This window comes from Sapajus apella, unplaced genomic scaffold, assembly GCF_009761245.1.
Source record: "Sapajus apella isolate SASKATOON/1434 unplaced genomic scaffold, GSC_monkey_1.0 scaffold91, whole genome shotgun sequence".
NCBI classification, from domain to species: domain Eukaryota; kingdom Metazoa; phylum Chordata; class Mammalia; order Primates; family Cebidae; genus Sapajus; species Sapajus apella.
Window position 1 is genome coordinate 5,545,601 of NW_022437031.1, and position 16,327 is coordinate 5,561,927.

At 43.3% G+C, this 16,327-nt stretch overlaps 1 protein-coding gene across 1 annotated transcript in view; it reads left to right on the plus strand.

Moving 5' to 3' along the window:
* The first annotated feature begins 3,909 nt into the window (after positions 1-3,909).
* YIPF6 (Yip1 domain family member 6) overlaps positions 3,910-16,327 on the plus strand; it is a 34,958-nt gene continuing 22,540 nt past the window's right edge. Inside the window, exon 1 of the mRNA XM_032255833.1 lies at positions 3,910-4,920. Coding sequence (XP_032111724.1) covers positions 4,864-4,920 — 57 coding nt within the window. The 5' untranslated portion in view covers positions 3,910-4,863. The remainder of the gene's footprint in view (positions 4,921-16,327) is intronic.

The following is a 16,327-nucleotide window of genomic DNA, read 5'->3' on the forward strand; positions in this document are numbered from 1 at the left end:
CTCTCCTTCCTTCCTTCCTTCCTTCCTTCCTTCCTTCTTTTCTTTCTTTCTTTCTCTTTCTTTCTCTCTCTCTTTCTTTCTTTCTTTTTTTAGAGACAGTCTCTCTGTGTGACTCATGCCTGTAATCCTGGCACTTTGGGAGGCTGAGGTGGATGGATTGCCTGAGGTCGGAGTTCAAGGCCAGCCTGGGCAACATGGCAAATCCCCGTCTCTATTAAAATTACAGAAAACTAGTTGGGTGTGGTGGCATGTGCCTGTAGTCCCAGCTACTTGGGAGGCTGAGGCAGGAGGATTGCTTAAACCCAGGAGTTTGAAGCTGCAATGAACTATAATCATGCTACGGCACTCCAGCCTGGGTGACAGAGCAAGACTCCGTCTCAAAAATAAATACATTTTTAAAAAAGAAAGCAAATGTTAACTGCTCTACTGAAAATGTTCACAGTTTAAAAGAGAGTAATTAATGTGGGCATACACAATTATAAATGTTGCTAGATACACGTGTAATTGAAAAAATAGGCCTGGCGCAGTGGCTTATGCCTGTAATCCCAACACTTTGGTAGGCTGAGGTAGGCGGATCACCTAAGGTCAGGAGTTCGAAACCAGCCCGGCTAACATGGTGAAACTCCGTCTCTACTAAAAATACAAAAATCAGCCATGAGTGGTGGTGGGCACCTGTAATCCCAGCTACTTGGGATGCTGGGGCAGGAGAATCACTTGAACCTGGGCAGAAGTTGCAGTGGTGGAGATGGTGCCACTGCACTCCAGCCTGGGTAACAGAGTGAGACTCCATTTCAAGAAAAAAAAAAAAGAAAAAATATTATGGCATTTCCTATTCTGTGAATTTGTTTGTGTTTCACATCATTTTACCTTTAGGGGTATTTTGGAGTTTTTGTGAACTGCCTAATTCAAAAATATAGGACACTCTACTTCATCTCATAACTATCTCCTACCCTGTTTGTTAATAGGGAACAGATATGTGTAGCCTGAAAAGGCACCTAGGGAACCTGAATACTGACTGCATCCACAACTGCTTTATAACCTGACCTCCTCCTACCCCAGTGGCAACACAATCTTTAGTCAGGGAACAGAGAAAGCCCAGGGATGAGGTACATGGTAGAGGATTTAGAGAGATTGGTTAGGGAAATCTTCAGGGAAGTGAGAAAGGACTAGGGAATGGGGTAAGGGTAGGGAATTGGGTTGGGCCAAGGCAGGAATGGAGATGGGAAAGAGATGGAGGTAAATAGAAAGGTTAGGGAAGGATTCTAATTCTTTGAGACTGAGGAGAAGCTATGCTTACACTAGGAAGGGTTAAGTGTTTATACAGAGAAGTGCTATGCTTTTGGAAAGGCAAGTGCCAAGAAAATAAAATGCTGAAAGTGGGAAACACATGTGGAGTTTGTAGGGCTGTAGGATTGCTTGTGTATTGGAGACTGAGGTTTAAGCTAGTGTTAATGGGTGAGAGTATTCAGTGGGACCAATGGCCTCAGAGAGAATGGACAAAGGCTGGCTTTGGTCCCAAGAGGAGGAAGAATCTAAGTACATTTTCAGGCACTTCCAGAACAGTGTTAAGTAACAGTAGGGATAAAAGATATTCTTGCATTGTTCCTGGATTTAATGGGAATACCAGATATATCATGATGTTGGTTTTCGTTTGAGACAGATATTCTTTGTCATATTAAGTAAGTTTTCAGATTTTACTTGCTGAATTTTAAGCTGGGTTTTGTGTGTGTGTGTGTGTGTGTGTGTGTGTGTGTGTGTGTGTGTATTTTTTAACTTTTTTTTGAGACAGGGTCTTGCTAGGTCACCAAGGTTGGAGCGCAGCAGCATAATTATAGCTCACTGCAGCCTTGCCTCCCTGGTTAAAGCGATTCTCTCACCTCAGCCTCCCAAGTAGCTGAGACCACAGGTGCATGCCACCACACTCAGCTAATTTTAATTTTTATCATTTTGTAGAGACACAGTCTCCCTGGGTGGCCCAGGCTAATCTCAAACTCTTGGGCTCAAGTGATACTCCTCTCTTGGATTCCCAACGTGCTGGGATTACAGGCGCGAGCCGTAATCTAACCATGCCTGGCCTATAGATATATATTTACAAGTGAGATTAATATATAGTTTTCTTTTTAGTACTATCTTTTTCAGGTGTGGTACCATTTGTAAACTTTCCCTTTTCTTCTCTTTTGAACAATTTTTATAGTGTAGGAATTATCTGCTCCGTGAAGACTTGAATGAATAGAATATGAAACCATCTGGGTCCAGCACTTTAAGGGTGGGAGAAGAGGGGAGATATTTGGCAACTTTTTCAAAACTAATACATGGATATGTTTAAAATTTTGAACTGCTTGACATACAACGGATAGTCCTAACTTGCAAGTCGATCCACCCCCATTGCCAGTTTCTCTCCCCGCAGGCAACAAGTTACTGGCTTTTTGGGTAGCCTTCTTGCATATTCTGGACTGTGAATATTCAAGTACAGTGTATGGATATCTATCCACTGACCTTACATTTTTACCCAGTTGATAGCATACCATACAAACTGTCTGCATCTTGCTTTTTATATGTATTTTATTTATTTATTTATTTATTTTTGTGGAGACAGAGTCTCACTCTGTCGCCCAGGCTGGAGTGCAATGGTGTGATCTCGGCTCCTCCAGGATTCAAGAGATTCTCGTGCCTTAGCCTCCTGAGTAGCTGGGACTACAGGCACGCACCATCATGCCAGGCTAACTTTTGCAGATTTAGTAGAGATGGTGTTTCGTCATGTTGCCCAGGTTGGTCTTGAATTCCTGAGCTCAGGCAATCCACCGGCCTCAGTCTCCCAAAGTGCTAGGATTACAGGCGTGAGCCACCGTGCCCGTCCAGCTTTTTATATGAATTTTAAGTTTTTCCTTCTCAAATTTTGTTTTAATGAATTTCCCTACTTCTTTTGAGTCAATTCTGACCATTTTTCTGGGAAGTTATTACCTTAATATTTCCTGGTTATTTTCAGAGTTGTGTTATATTGTCCTGAAACATAGATTAGCCAACAAAGTTCTCCATACCTATTGATTTAAATATTAATTCCACTTCTACCACTTACAAAGGTTCTAAGTAACTTTGGACAAGTCATTCAAGTCCTGCTGTATTGTAAATATCCATGGTCTTGGCAAAGAGTAATGACTGTAAGTGTATTAAAGAACTCTGAGTTACTCTGGCAATTTTTTGAGATACATTTGCAACTAAAAACACAGAATAATTCCTATTTTGGGGAGCTTGTCCGTATGCTGCCCCTTCCTTCACAAACTTCCTTCCTGATTGTCTTTCTTCAAAGCATGTTGTCTCACACCCAACCCATACCCTTAGTTAAATGGGGAGAACAGGCATTGGTAGTCTACATAATGCCCAAGTAACCTGAGCACTGCCTGAGTCAATTGTTCTATGGCCAGTCCTCCTTTTAACCCAGCATCAAGGCTATCTTGAAATAAGTGGCCAAGAGGGCCAATAGATGAGGTTAGAAGGGGTACAAACTAGGGGCTTGTGGTTAGGGAGAGATAGCTAATTTTGGAGTTTGGCAAGGAAATAGAAAAGGTTATCAATGGCCTTAGGGAAGTGGGATGGGCCTTGGTGATCCGATAATCATGGGGGTGGGAGGATGAGGTGAGAGGCTGAAGTTGGGGTTGAGGCATTTGTACATGATATTCTCTTGTAATTAAAAGATTTCATATCTACTGGCTTAAATTTTAATATCACTTCCACCAGTATTTGTGCAAGTACTACAATTGTGCTTGGTCTGAAGGGGAATTATTGTAAACAAAACAACAAACACCAAAAAGCAAAAACAAAAACAAAACAAAAAAACCTCCATTCGTTTGGAATTTTGGCCCTCCACATTCCACATTCTTCCTCCTTAAGTTTACTACTTGGATTGCCTACCCAAAAATATAAAACATTTTTATTTCACACCCATCCCCTGCCTTGCTGGTTAAATGCTTACCACAAAAGGGCACCCAGGCATCCTGGATACTGATGCTGTCAACAATGGCTGCGTTGTCTGACTACATTTTAGCCTGGGACCAAGGTAAACTGGGACCAGAAATACCAGGAAAGCCCAAGGACGAGGTAAGGAAAACAGGTTGGGACATGCAAATTATCTTTTGTTTTAAGTTATTCTCACGATAGTTACTCTTTCAGAACCCCGAACATGTTCAGTACTTGCCCCAAATGGTTTAGCAACTTTTGAAGTGGGATTAACAAATTTGGCCATTAATTGGCTTCTTCCTCGCTCACCCCCAAAGGAGAAAAGTAATCCTGGGGGAGTCAGTGTGGAGGCAGTAGAGAGGTTTATAAAAGTCAAGAAAGTAGGAAGAGGCTTAGGAACCGGAGAGGCGCGGAGTCAGCGGGGCAGGGGCGGCGACGGAGAGAGCAGTAGGTTTGGGGTTGAGCCCTTCATTTTGGGGCACGGAAACTTGAAGTCGCTTGGCGGCCGGGGAGGGAAGGAGGAGGCACGCTCTTTCCTAGAGGTGCGGTGCTCCAGGGTCTGGCACTCCAAGCCGACTCCTGAGAGCGGGAAATGGGCGGGCCGTTAGTGGCGTGGAGAGGACAGCAGTGGTCGCGACAGCTACCGACCGGTCTGAGGATCCGGCTTGAGTTTTAAACCGGGAGCGTGTCTAGCGGGACCCGTAGTCCCAAAGAAGAGAGACAAGGTGAAGCGAAGCTGTCCCGGACACCCCGAGGACCGAGGGACAGCATAGGGCCGGGGCCGCCAGTAATTGCCGGGCTCCGTTCGGTGACGCGGCCGCCATGCGATGACGCACTGACCCGCCGTGGCCTCCACGTCGCAGGTTCCGCAAAGACCTGTGGGAGCGACCGGGGAGAAGGAGGGCCAAGATGGCGGAAGCGGAGGAGTCTCCAGGAGACCCGGGGACAGCATCGCCCAGGCCCCTGGTGAGCTTGGAATCTGCAACAAAAGGGACTGAGGGTGAGGCAGAGTGCCCCCTAAGAAAGTCGGGGGACGGGCTCGTGGCCTGAGAGCCGGAGCTCCTTCCGCCCGGCAGGCCCTTCCTGTACCCGTCGCCAGAACCAGTCCCAACACTGCACCTGTTCTTTGCGCTAACCGCTTTGCCCCTTGCCCTCTTGGTTCCTTCCACATCTTTTTGTGAAACTCCCCTCTTTCCTCTCCCATCCTCCCAGGGCTTGTTCTCGTCCCCAGCATTGTGTTAAATGGCGAGCTTTAGGTGATAATTCTTATCTTTTCTTCTGCTGTCCCATCATTTTATCAAAAACTTGCCACCAGCCTTTGTTGAAGGAATAATGAGAGATTGCTTCCCATGGAACATTAACGTTTTATTGCTTATAACTTTAGTATGACTTGTTCAGTGACCACAGTAGGCCAGTTTTAACCCCTGCCCTTCCTATCTCAGCTCCTTGCCATCCTCTTCACCATACTTGTTCTCTCTCTCTCTTTTTTTTTTTTTTTAAATTGAGACAGGGTCTCACTCTGTCACCCAGTCTGGAGGGCAGTGGTGTGGTCTCTGCTCACTGCAACCGCTACCTCCCAGGTTCATGTGATCCTCCCACCTCAGCTTCCCTAGTAGCTAGGACCACAAGTGTGTGCCACCATACCTGGCTAATTTTTTGTAGAGATGGGGTTTTGCCATGTTGTCCAGGCTGGTCTTGAATTCCTGGCTCAAACTATCCTCCTACCTCGGCCTCCCAAAGTACTGGGATTACAGGCGTGAGCTACTGTGCCCAGCCATCTTCACCATACTCTCTTGCTTCTGTCTCTGCAAGGGACAGAATTTCAGTTGCAAGTCCAAAATGTGGACAAGTGTTTCAAGAACACAGGCTTTGGAGTTAAACTTAACCTGGGATGGAATCCACCCACTTTGTGAATTTGGGCAAGTCATTTCATGGGGGGTGTTTCTTCATCTGTAAAATGGAGATAAAAATACCTGCCTCAAAAGAATTTTTAGATCAAATGGCATAATTTATGTAAAGTGCCTAATACTGTCCGTACCATGAACTGAGGAGTATAATGAGGTCAACATTGTGCCCCTGTCCCTCTTCCCATTGTTTTGCATTTTATAGTAGTTGCTCAGTAAATGGTTCTTCCCTTTCCTGTCTTTTTTTTTTTTTGAGACAGAGTTTTGCTCTTGTCACCCAGACTGGAGTGCAGTGGCACAATCTCAGCTCACTGCAACCTCTGCCTGTGGGGTCTAAGTGATTCTCCTGCCTCAGCCTCCTAAATAGCTGAGATTAGAGGCACCTGCCACTACGTCTGGCTAATTTTTGTATTTTTAGTAGAGACGGGGTTTCACCATGTTGGCCAGGCTATTCTCGAACTCCTGACCTCAGGTGATCTGCCCACCTCAGCCTCCCAAAGTGTTGGGATTACAGGCTTGAGCCACGGCACCTGGACTCCTTTCCTCTGTTTCGAATTAGCAACTTAACATAGTGAACTAAGCTGGGAGATGAGGGAACTTGATTCTAGTCCTAGCTCTGCTGCTTATTAGCTCCATTTCTTCACCTCTTCATTCACTCAACAAATATTTATTGAGCATCCATTACTATGTTCCAGGCACTCCTTTAGGCACTCGGGATATGGCAATAGAGTGAGTTGTGTTAAGTTCTAACTGCTCTAACCTTGAGTAAAATCAGGCTGAACCCCAGTTTCCTCATTTGGAAAATGGTGATAGGAACATATCACTGAATTAGTGAGAGTACTAAATGAGATAATATACACATAGTGCCTACTATGACATTGTCATAGGTGCTTGGCAGTTTTTAGTTTCTATCGTTCATCTAAATGCTCCACCCCTCTTCTGTGAAGCTTTCTCGAGTTAACTTCAGTGGTTCTGAACACTCATTACTCAATATGCAATCCACTTCCATTCAACAAATGTTTAGTGAACTCCCACAACAAGTAATGCACTGTGCTAGTTGATATAGGGAATGCAGAGGGCCTGCCTCTATGGTGCTACCAGTCTAAGTTGTAGAAATAAGACAAGTAACAATGCTAAAATAAAGGTGTCTATAACAGAAAGTTACACAAAGAATATTACAGAAATTTAAAGGAAATTGCTATCATGTCCAGTTGGGGTGACCAAGCTACACGGTGGAACTTATATTTGAAGGGACTTCAAAGGATGGGTAGGATTTGAAATTCCAGGTGAGCATAGGAGCTATCAATAATTGAATACCTGCTATGTGCCAGGCATTGTGCTAGTTATCCTCTGTGTATTTTCTAAACTTTACAACAACTATTTCAGTTAGGTGGCTTTTAACTACACTTTATGTGCAGATGAGGATATGAGATGCAGAGAGGTTTGATGATTTCCCTAGGGTCTACATCCAGTTAGTCCCCAGGCCTGAAATTTGAACCTAGATCTGACTCTGAAGCCCAGACTATATCCATTTGTGCTACATAGCCTTTCAGGAACAAAGGCACAGAAGTTGGAAGGTGCTAATATATTTAGAGAACAACGGGTAGATCACTTTGGCTGAAGCACAGGGAATTATTAGAAGATGAGCCTTCAGGGGTAAGCCTACCGAGTTAGGGAGGCAGTGTGGAAGAGTGGTGGTTAGGAAGGTGTACTCTGGAGTCAGCTTGTTTAGGTTTGATTCTGAGCACTGTCACTTAACTAGTGGGATATTGGGGAAATTACCAAACCCCTCCTTGCCTCAGTTTCCCCATCTGTAAAATAGAGATATAGCAACACAGTTTGTAGGGTTGTTAGGCGGATTAACACATTGGATAAATTAACACACTTAATAGAATACATGGCACATAATAATGCAATAAGCGTTATTTCTTATTATTGGCTACTAACCTGGGAGGCTTACTGGGCTACAAGGGGCCGGTGGAAATTTTTGAGGAGGGAAGAATTTGAAATCATGAATTGGACAACATAATAGAGGGTAAGTTACAGTGGGGGAATATCTGGAATGTAGAAGACCCGGGAAGCTGTTGCAGTACTTCCGGGAAGCTAGGGATCTGGACTACAGCAGTAGCAGGAGACAAGAGGATTTGAGACAAGGCAGAATCTATGAGGGTTTGTAGTCTGTGAGGGAGGATTTGTCTTAGATCAGTGTTTTCCAAACTCTAGTGTGCTAGCAGTCATCTGGGGAATCTTGTTAATTTGCAGGATCTGATTCAGTTGGTCTGGGATTCTGATTCAGTTGGCCCGAGATCTGCATTTTTAACAGACTCCCCGGTGATGCTGCTGCTGCTCCCAATACCACATTTTGAAGAGCATGGCTATAGACATCCAAGAGTATAGTGACACCCTGAATAAAAATAGATAATAAACAAGGAGGGTTAGCTGGATAAGGGCCTTAAAAGTTGATTAATTCAGTTTTGAACATGTTTAGTTTGAGATACTGGAGGCCATTCAATTGATACACAACGGGCAGTTGGATTTGCAACCTATACTTCAGGGCTCAGAAGAGGTCAGGCCTAGAGATGTTGATTTAGGAGTAATCTGCACAGGGTTAAAAAGACAGAATCTTGGGTAATGCCTGTATTTAGGGGGCAGGAAGACTAGGTAGGCTATAATAGTGGCTACAGTCTGGGATTTTTTTTTTTTTTTTTTTTTTTTTGAGATGGAGTTTCACTTTTGTCGCCCAGGCTGGAGTGCAATGGTGCCATCTCGGCTCACTGCAACCTCTGCCTCCCGGGTTCAAGCAATTCTGCCTCAGCCTCCCTGAGTAGCCAGGATCACAGGTGTGCACACCATGCCCAACAAATTTTCATATTTTTAGTAGAGACAGGGTTTCACCATTTTGGCCAGGCTGGTCTCAAACTATAGTCTGGGATCTTTGGAAGATCTTAGGCCATGAGGAAGCTGCCCCCAGGTGAAGGGGCTGGCTGGAGACCGTGCTACTAGCTACCCCTTCATCCATTCCTGGGAGCCAGGCCTCTTGGACTGAGCTGATTTCTGCTTCATGTTTCCCCTTGTTGATTCCTTTTACCAGGATTTTGGTCAGTAGTCTAACACATTTGCTCCCAGCTATTTTTTTTAGGGTTACAGTCCCTGCTTTTATTGTATGTTTTTGGCCCTGCCTCTACCTGTTCCCCTTACTGGCCCAAGCAGGCAGAGCAGTGTGCATGTGTGTTTCTGTGAGCACCTCTATATTATTTGCACGAGTCTGCCCACTGATGGGAAAGGGGAGGGGCATGGAGCCAATTTGCCTTTTCTGCTGAGGACTAGGCAGAGAGCAGAGTCTATTAGCTGAGGGCCTGGAAGTCTTGTCTTTTATATTGGGCTGGAGGGCCATAGTTCCTGACTCAGTTCATTGAACAATGTTGCTACTTCTTGAAGAGATAAGAGGGAGAGAGTAGGGGATCACTTGGCAGTTCAGTGACTACAGTGACTTCTGATACCAACTACCTGGAGTTAGGCCAAACTGCACAGGTTAAAAGCATAGTCCTCTACAAGACTGCTCTTTAGATACCACCCACAATTTTGGAGGTTCCTAGGACCAACCTCACTTCAGAGCAAGTAGCCATAATTCAAGGGTTACCATGATCCCCTCAGGTTTCTTTCTTGTTTTTTGTTTTTTTGTTGAGATAGATTCTCTCTCTGTTGCCTAGGCTGGAGTGCAGTGGCACAACCTCAGCTCACTGAAGCCTTTGCCTCAGCCTCTTGAGTATCTGGGACTACCGGCACATACCACCGTGCCTGGCTAATTTTTGTGTTTTTGGTAGACACGGGGTTTCACCATGTTAGCCAGGCTGGTCTAGAACTGACCTCAAGTGATTCGCCCACCTTGGCTTCCCAAATTGCTGGGATTACAGGCATGAGCCACGGCACCTGGCCTGCCCCTCAGGTTTCATAATTCACTAGAATGACTCATAGAACTCAGAACAGCACTGTACTTAAAATTACAATTTTATTATAGCAAAGGGATACAAATCCAAACATGCAAAAGAGAGAGAGGCACAGTGTGAGGTCTGAGAAGGTCCCAAACACAAAGATTCCTTGTCTTGGCCCTGTGGATTCAGGGCATGTTACCCTCCTGGTTTGTTGTTATGTGACAATATGCAGAGTATTGCCAACCAGGGAAGTTCACTCATGTGTCTAGAGTTTTTATTGGGTTTCATTTTGTAGGTATGATTAATTAAATCAATGGTCACATAATTGAACTCAATCTCCAGGGTCCCACCGCTCCCCAAAGTTTGGGCTTATATGTTGTGACCTAAAGCCCCAAACCTCTAGTCACATATGTGGTGTTTCTGACGTGGTTAGCCCCCATCCTGAGTCATCTCCAGAGCACAAACTACATAAGGGCCTACTGTGACTCACCTGTTAACATAAACTATCACAGCCCCTGTGAATATCAGAAATACTACCCCATTATTCAGGAAATTCTAAGCTTAGAGACTTCAAGAACAGGGAACAAAGACCAGCTAAATTGTTTATTATACGATAGTGACAGAACTGGAATTGACTCTATGGGAATCTTGAACTTGAGCTAACATTTATCTAGCCCCTACTGTGTTCCTGTATTAATAACATTTCTTCCTCACAATAACCCTGTGATGATGTTATCATGTAATATCTCAGTTTTACAGAGGAGGAAACTGAAGCACAGAGAGGCTAAGTAACTGCTCAGTGTCACATGGGTAGTACATGATGGAGCTGGATTTGAACTCAGGCTATTTGGCCTGCACTCTTAACCAGTATTCTCCATATGCCATGTTGAGCATTATGTGCTAAGTGCTGTACAGGTGTTATTTATTTTTATAGCAGTGTTGTTTCCACGTGAGATCCCTGTTTGGCATTAAAACCTTTTTTTTTTTTTCTACTGTACTACCCTGCTTCTACTAGCAGTAGCAGGCAGCAGGGAAACTGAAAACAAGCAATGCTGGCACTTGAAAGGGCAGTGTTGTAGTAGTGAAGAGAAAATATGGCTTCAAAAAGGCTTGGTTTTGGCTGATCAGTGGCTCACGTCTGTAATCCCAGCACTTTGGGAGTCTGAGGCAGGTGGATCACTTGAGGTCAGGAGTTTGAGACCAGCCTGGCCAACACGGCAAAACCCTGTCTCTACTAAAAATACAAAATTTACTCAGGTGCAGTGGTGTGTGCCTGTAGTCCCAGCTACTTGGGAGGCTGAGACAGGAGACGTGCTTGAACCCGGGAAATGGAGGTTGCAGTGAGTTGAGATTGCACCACTGCACTCCAGCCTGGATGACGGAGAGAGACCGCATCTCAAAACAAACAAACAAAAAGGGTTATTTACACATTACATACTGCAGAGTATTCAAAGAGAATGAGGACTGAATCAAGATCCTGGTATTTCTTGATTAGGTTACTATCAGAGAGCACAATGTCAGTAAAGTGGTGAGAAGGTAAAGTGCGAAAGTAAAGAGAAGTTTGATCAAGCAAGAGAAGAGAGTGGTTTGAGCAAATGGCAGAAACAAGGGAGTGATATATTTTTAAATTTTATTACAGAAGTTTTCAAATGTAGAAATAAAATGAAGAGTAGTATAATGAACCTCATGTACCTATCAACATTCTGCTGTTATTTTATTGTCTCACCACATTTTTTTTGGTTTTTTTATTTGAAACGAATTTTAGACATACAGAAAAGTACAAAAATAATACAGAGAGTTCCTGTATTCCCTTCACCCAGATTCTTCTAATGTTAACATTGTACATAAGCATAGTACACTGATCAAAACCAAGAAATTAACATTGGTACAACACTATTACCTATAGACCATATTTGAATGTTAGCAGGTTTTCTGCTAATGACCTTTTTTGTTCCAGGACCTCATGTAGGATCCCACATTGCATTTAGTTGTTATTTTTCCTTCATTTCTTCTAATCTGTAGTGGTTCTTCAGCCTTGTCTTATCTTTCATAGTCTTTTCTAAGTGTTTTAAAGCAAAGCCCAGACATATTAACTTCATCTATAAATGCTTAACTATGTTTCTCTAATAGATAAGGACTTTTTCTTTGTTATCATACATAATAAAATTAATAATTTCTTAATATCATCTAATCACTATCTGTTCATCTCCCAATTTTCTAAAAAAAAAAAAAAGTTCTTTGTGCTGTTTGTTTAAATCGGGATCCAGGCCTGGTGTGGTGGCTCACGTCTGTAATACTAGCAACTTTGGGAGGCTGAGATGGGCAGATCACTTGAGGCCAGGAGTTCCAGAACATCCTGGCCAAGCATGACGAAACCCCATCTCTACTAAAAATACACACACACACACACAAAAAGCTGTCATGGTGGCATGCACCTGTAGTCCCAGCTACTCAGGAGGCTGAGGCAGGAGAATTGCTTGAACCCTGGAGGCAGAGGCTGCGGTGAGCCAAGATCGCACCACTGCACTCCAGCCTGGGCAACAGAGTGAGACTCCATCTCAAAAAAAAAAAAGAAAAAGAAAAATAGTGTTTTTTACCTTTTTGTGAAGAAACATTTCAAAATATACAGAAGTAGCATGGTTAATTGGATCCCCATATACACCTTCAACGATTATCTACTTATGATGAATCTTCTTTCTTCTACAGCCCTACCTACTTTCTTTATTATTTTGAAGCAAATCCCAGGCATCATTACATTAGTAAATATTTGGTATGCATCTCTAAAAGGTAAGGATTCTGGCTGGGCACGGTGACTCATACCTGTAATCCCAGTACTTTGGGTGGCTGAGGTGGGCAGATTGCTTGAGCCTAGAGGTTCGAGACCAGCCTGGGTAACATGACAAAACCCTGTCTCTATTAAAAATTTAAAAAGTAGCCTGGCATGGTGGCACATGCTTAACAGTCCCAGCTACTTGAGAGGCTGAGGTGGGAGGATTGCTTGAGCCTCAGGGATTGAGGCTGCTGTGAGCTATGATCATGTCACTGCAATCCAGCCTGGATGATAGAATAAGACTTTGTCCCTTAAAAAAAAATAAGTGCATAAATAAGGATTTTTAAAATTTTGTATTATTTTAGAGTTGCCATTTTGGTGTGTTGTTGAGGCTGGAATGCAGCGGTTGTTCACAGGCACGACCATAGCACCCTGCAGCCTTCAACTTCTGGCCTCAAGGGACACTCTCACCTCAGTCTCCCAACTACCTGGAGCTGTAGATGTGTGCCACAGTTCCTAAATTAGAATTCTGCTTTTAAAGAGAACATAACTACAATAACATTAATGCATGTAAAAATTAATTATTTCTTAATATCAAATATCGCATTAGGTTTTAAATTTCCAATTATCTCCTAAATGTTATCTTTTTACAATTTAAAAATCGGCCCACTGCTTGTTTTTCAAAGTATGGTTTTCTGGGAAGAGAGCTACACTTATTTATTTGTGTATTATCTTTAGCTGCCTTCATGCTATAGTGGCAGAGTTGAGCATTTGCAACAGAAACCATATGGCTCTCAAAGCCTGAAATATTTACTGTTTGACCCTTTACAGAAAGTTTGGTGACCCTTGCTTTAGGCAATTATCTTTTAGAATAATTAAAAATAGGAAGAAATGTCATGTTTACCTTCATTTTAACCACTTTGGGAGATCATTTGTTTGTGTACATTCAAGTTTCCTTCTGATATATTTCTTCTTCCTGAAGAACTTCCTTTAGCATTTCTTGTAGAATATGTTTTAGGTTTTGCTTGTCTGAATAACGTTTTTACTTTGCCTTTATTTTTAATAAATATTGCTGGGTTTAGAATTCTGTGTTGATAGTTTTATTCTTTTGGCACACTATCCCTCTACTTCCTTTTGGTTTGTGTAGTTTCTGGGGAGATGTCTCTTTGTTTGTTTGTTTGTTTATATTTTGTTAGAGATGTCTATTATAATTCTTTTTTTTTTTTTTTTTTTTTTTTTTCTGAGACAGAGTCTCGCTCTGTCACCCAGGCTGGAATGCAGTGGTACGATCTTGACTCACTGCAATCTCCACCTCCCGGGTGCAAGTGATTCTCCTGTTTCAGCCTCCCAAGTAGCTGGGTTTACAGTTGCCTGCCACCACACCCGGCTAATTTTTTGTATTTTTAGTAGAGATGGGTTTTTACCATGTTGGCCAGGCTGGTCTCGAACCCCTGAGGTAAGGTAATCTGCCTGCCTTGGCCTCCCAAAGTGCTGGGATTACAGGTGTGAGCCGCCATGCCCAGCCTTCTGTTATAATTCTTACCTTTGCTCATATGAATGCAATGCCTTTCTCTTTGGCTACTTTCAAGATTTTATCTTTGGTTTTCCATAGTTTGTGTCTAGGTTTGTGGATTTTTTCATTTTGTCCTTTGGGATTTATCTTGATTGGAGTTCTCTTGGCTTGCATCTGTTCTTTGATGTGTCATTTATTTTTGGAAATTTTTCAGCTACTCTTTTTTTTTTTTTTTTTTTTTTTTTTGACAGAGCCTTACTCTGGAGTGCAGTGGCACAGTCTCCACCCACTGCTGCCTCAACCTCCTGGGCTCAGGTGATCCTCCCACCATAGTCTCCTGAGTAGCTCTGACTACAGGTGTCTGCCACCACGCCTGGCTAATTTTTTAATTTTTTTAATAGAGATGTGGTTTCACCATGTTGCCCAGGCTAGTCTGGAACTCCCAGGCTCAAGCAATGTGCCTGCCTCAGCCTCCCAAAGTGCTAGCATTACACGTGTCAGCCACTGTGCTTGGTCTATATCTCTTCAGAGCCATTATCTTTCTATTCTTTTGGGATTCCAATTATTTACATCATAAGACCATTTAATGTTTTCCCATAGTTCCTGGATACCCTATTCTTTCTTTTCTTCTTTTAATCTTCTCTTTTTGTTTTAGTTTGGGTAATTTTGACTGACCTAACTCTGAATTCTTTCTTTGGTATTGAGTTAACTGATAAGGCTGGCAAAGGCATTCTTCGTCTGTTACTGTGTTCATGTATTTCTAGCATTGCCATCTGATTCTTACAATTTCCATCTCTTTGCAGAAATTCATCATTCATGCATGTACCTTTTCTACTAAAGCCTTTAGCGTATTAAACATAGTCATTTTAAATTTCTTTTCTGATAATTGTAACATCTTGGTCATCTCAGAGTATGGTTTTGTTGATTGATTTGTCTCATTGTAGTGGGTTTTTTTTCCATGTGTGTATGAGGGAGATAATTTGTTATTGTTAATGAATGCTGGACATCATGTATACACTGATAGAAGTGGCACATCTCTGCTGCTGGGTTGTCAGTAGGGGTTAATCAATCTAGTCAGGAATTGAGCTTTGTTTGGATTTTTTGTTGTTGCTGTGGGTACCTTCAGTGCATCACCAGCTTCAGATTTATCTGCTGCTACCTTGTGTTTAGGGTGGGTGCTATGTTATACCAGTATTTTTTTTTTTTTTTCAGACAGGGTCTCACTTTGTTACCCAGGCTGGAGTGCAGTGGTGCGATCATAGCTTACTGCACCCTTGACCTCCTGGGCTCAAGTGATCCTCCCACTTTATCCTCCTCAGTAGCTGGGACTACAGGTGTGTGCTACCATGCCCAGCTAATTTTTTTTTTTTTTTTTTGAGACACAGTCTCGCTCTGTTGCCAGGCGCCAGGCTGGAGTGCAGTGGTGCGATCTTGGCTCACTGCAACCTCCTCCTCCTGGGTTCAAGCAATTCTCCTGCCTCAGCCTCCCAAGTAGCTGGCACTACAGGCGTGCACCACCATGCCCATGCTAATTTTTATATTTTTTTTAGTAGAGATGGGGTTTCACCATGTTGGCCAGGATGGTCTCGATCTCTTGACCTCGTGATCCGCCCGCCTCGGCCTCCCAAAGTGCTGGGATTACAGGCGTGAGCCACCACACCCGGCCCCAGCTAATTTTTTGAAAACATTTTTTTGTAGAGATGGAGGGGGTCTCACTATGTTACTCAGACTAGTCTTGAACTCCTGGCCTCAAGCGATTCTCCTACCTCAGCCTGCCAGTGTTGGTATTATAGGCGTGAGCCACTGCGCCCAGCCCCAGTGTTTTTATTAATGTTCATATCCTATACTCAGCTTCTGTCTTTGCTCTTGCATATCATGGTGAGTCTCTTTCTAAGCTCTAGCCCTTCCTCCAGCAGTAGACTGCTGTTGTTTGTTACTCCATACTTGCTAGCCTGGTGGTAGGGGCCAGGGAAAGGGGATTCTTTGTTGTCATAGTCTAGCCTCTGCCTTAGGCAGACTCATGTGTCCCTGAGTCTCCTGGGTGGCACTTTCTTAGTGATCCTGTCCCTTTCTAGCTGAAGGAAACTCTTAATGGTCTGGGCCCAGGATGGTTTCCTGTCCATCCCCTAGTAGTAGAGAGCTTTTTCTTTTCCCTTTCTCCAGCAATGGTGAGTTTTCGCCTGTGTTCTGAAGGCAACTTGTTTTTGTCTAAGTGGCTTTAAGGCTCTTTCTCTGTAGGGGCTTTTTTTGTGTG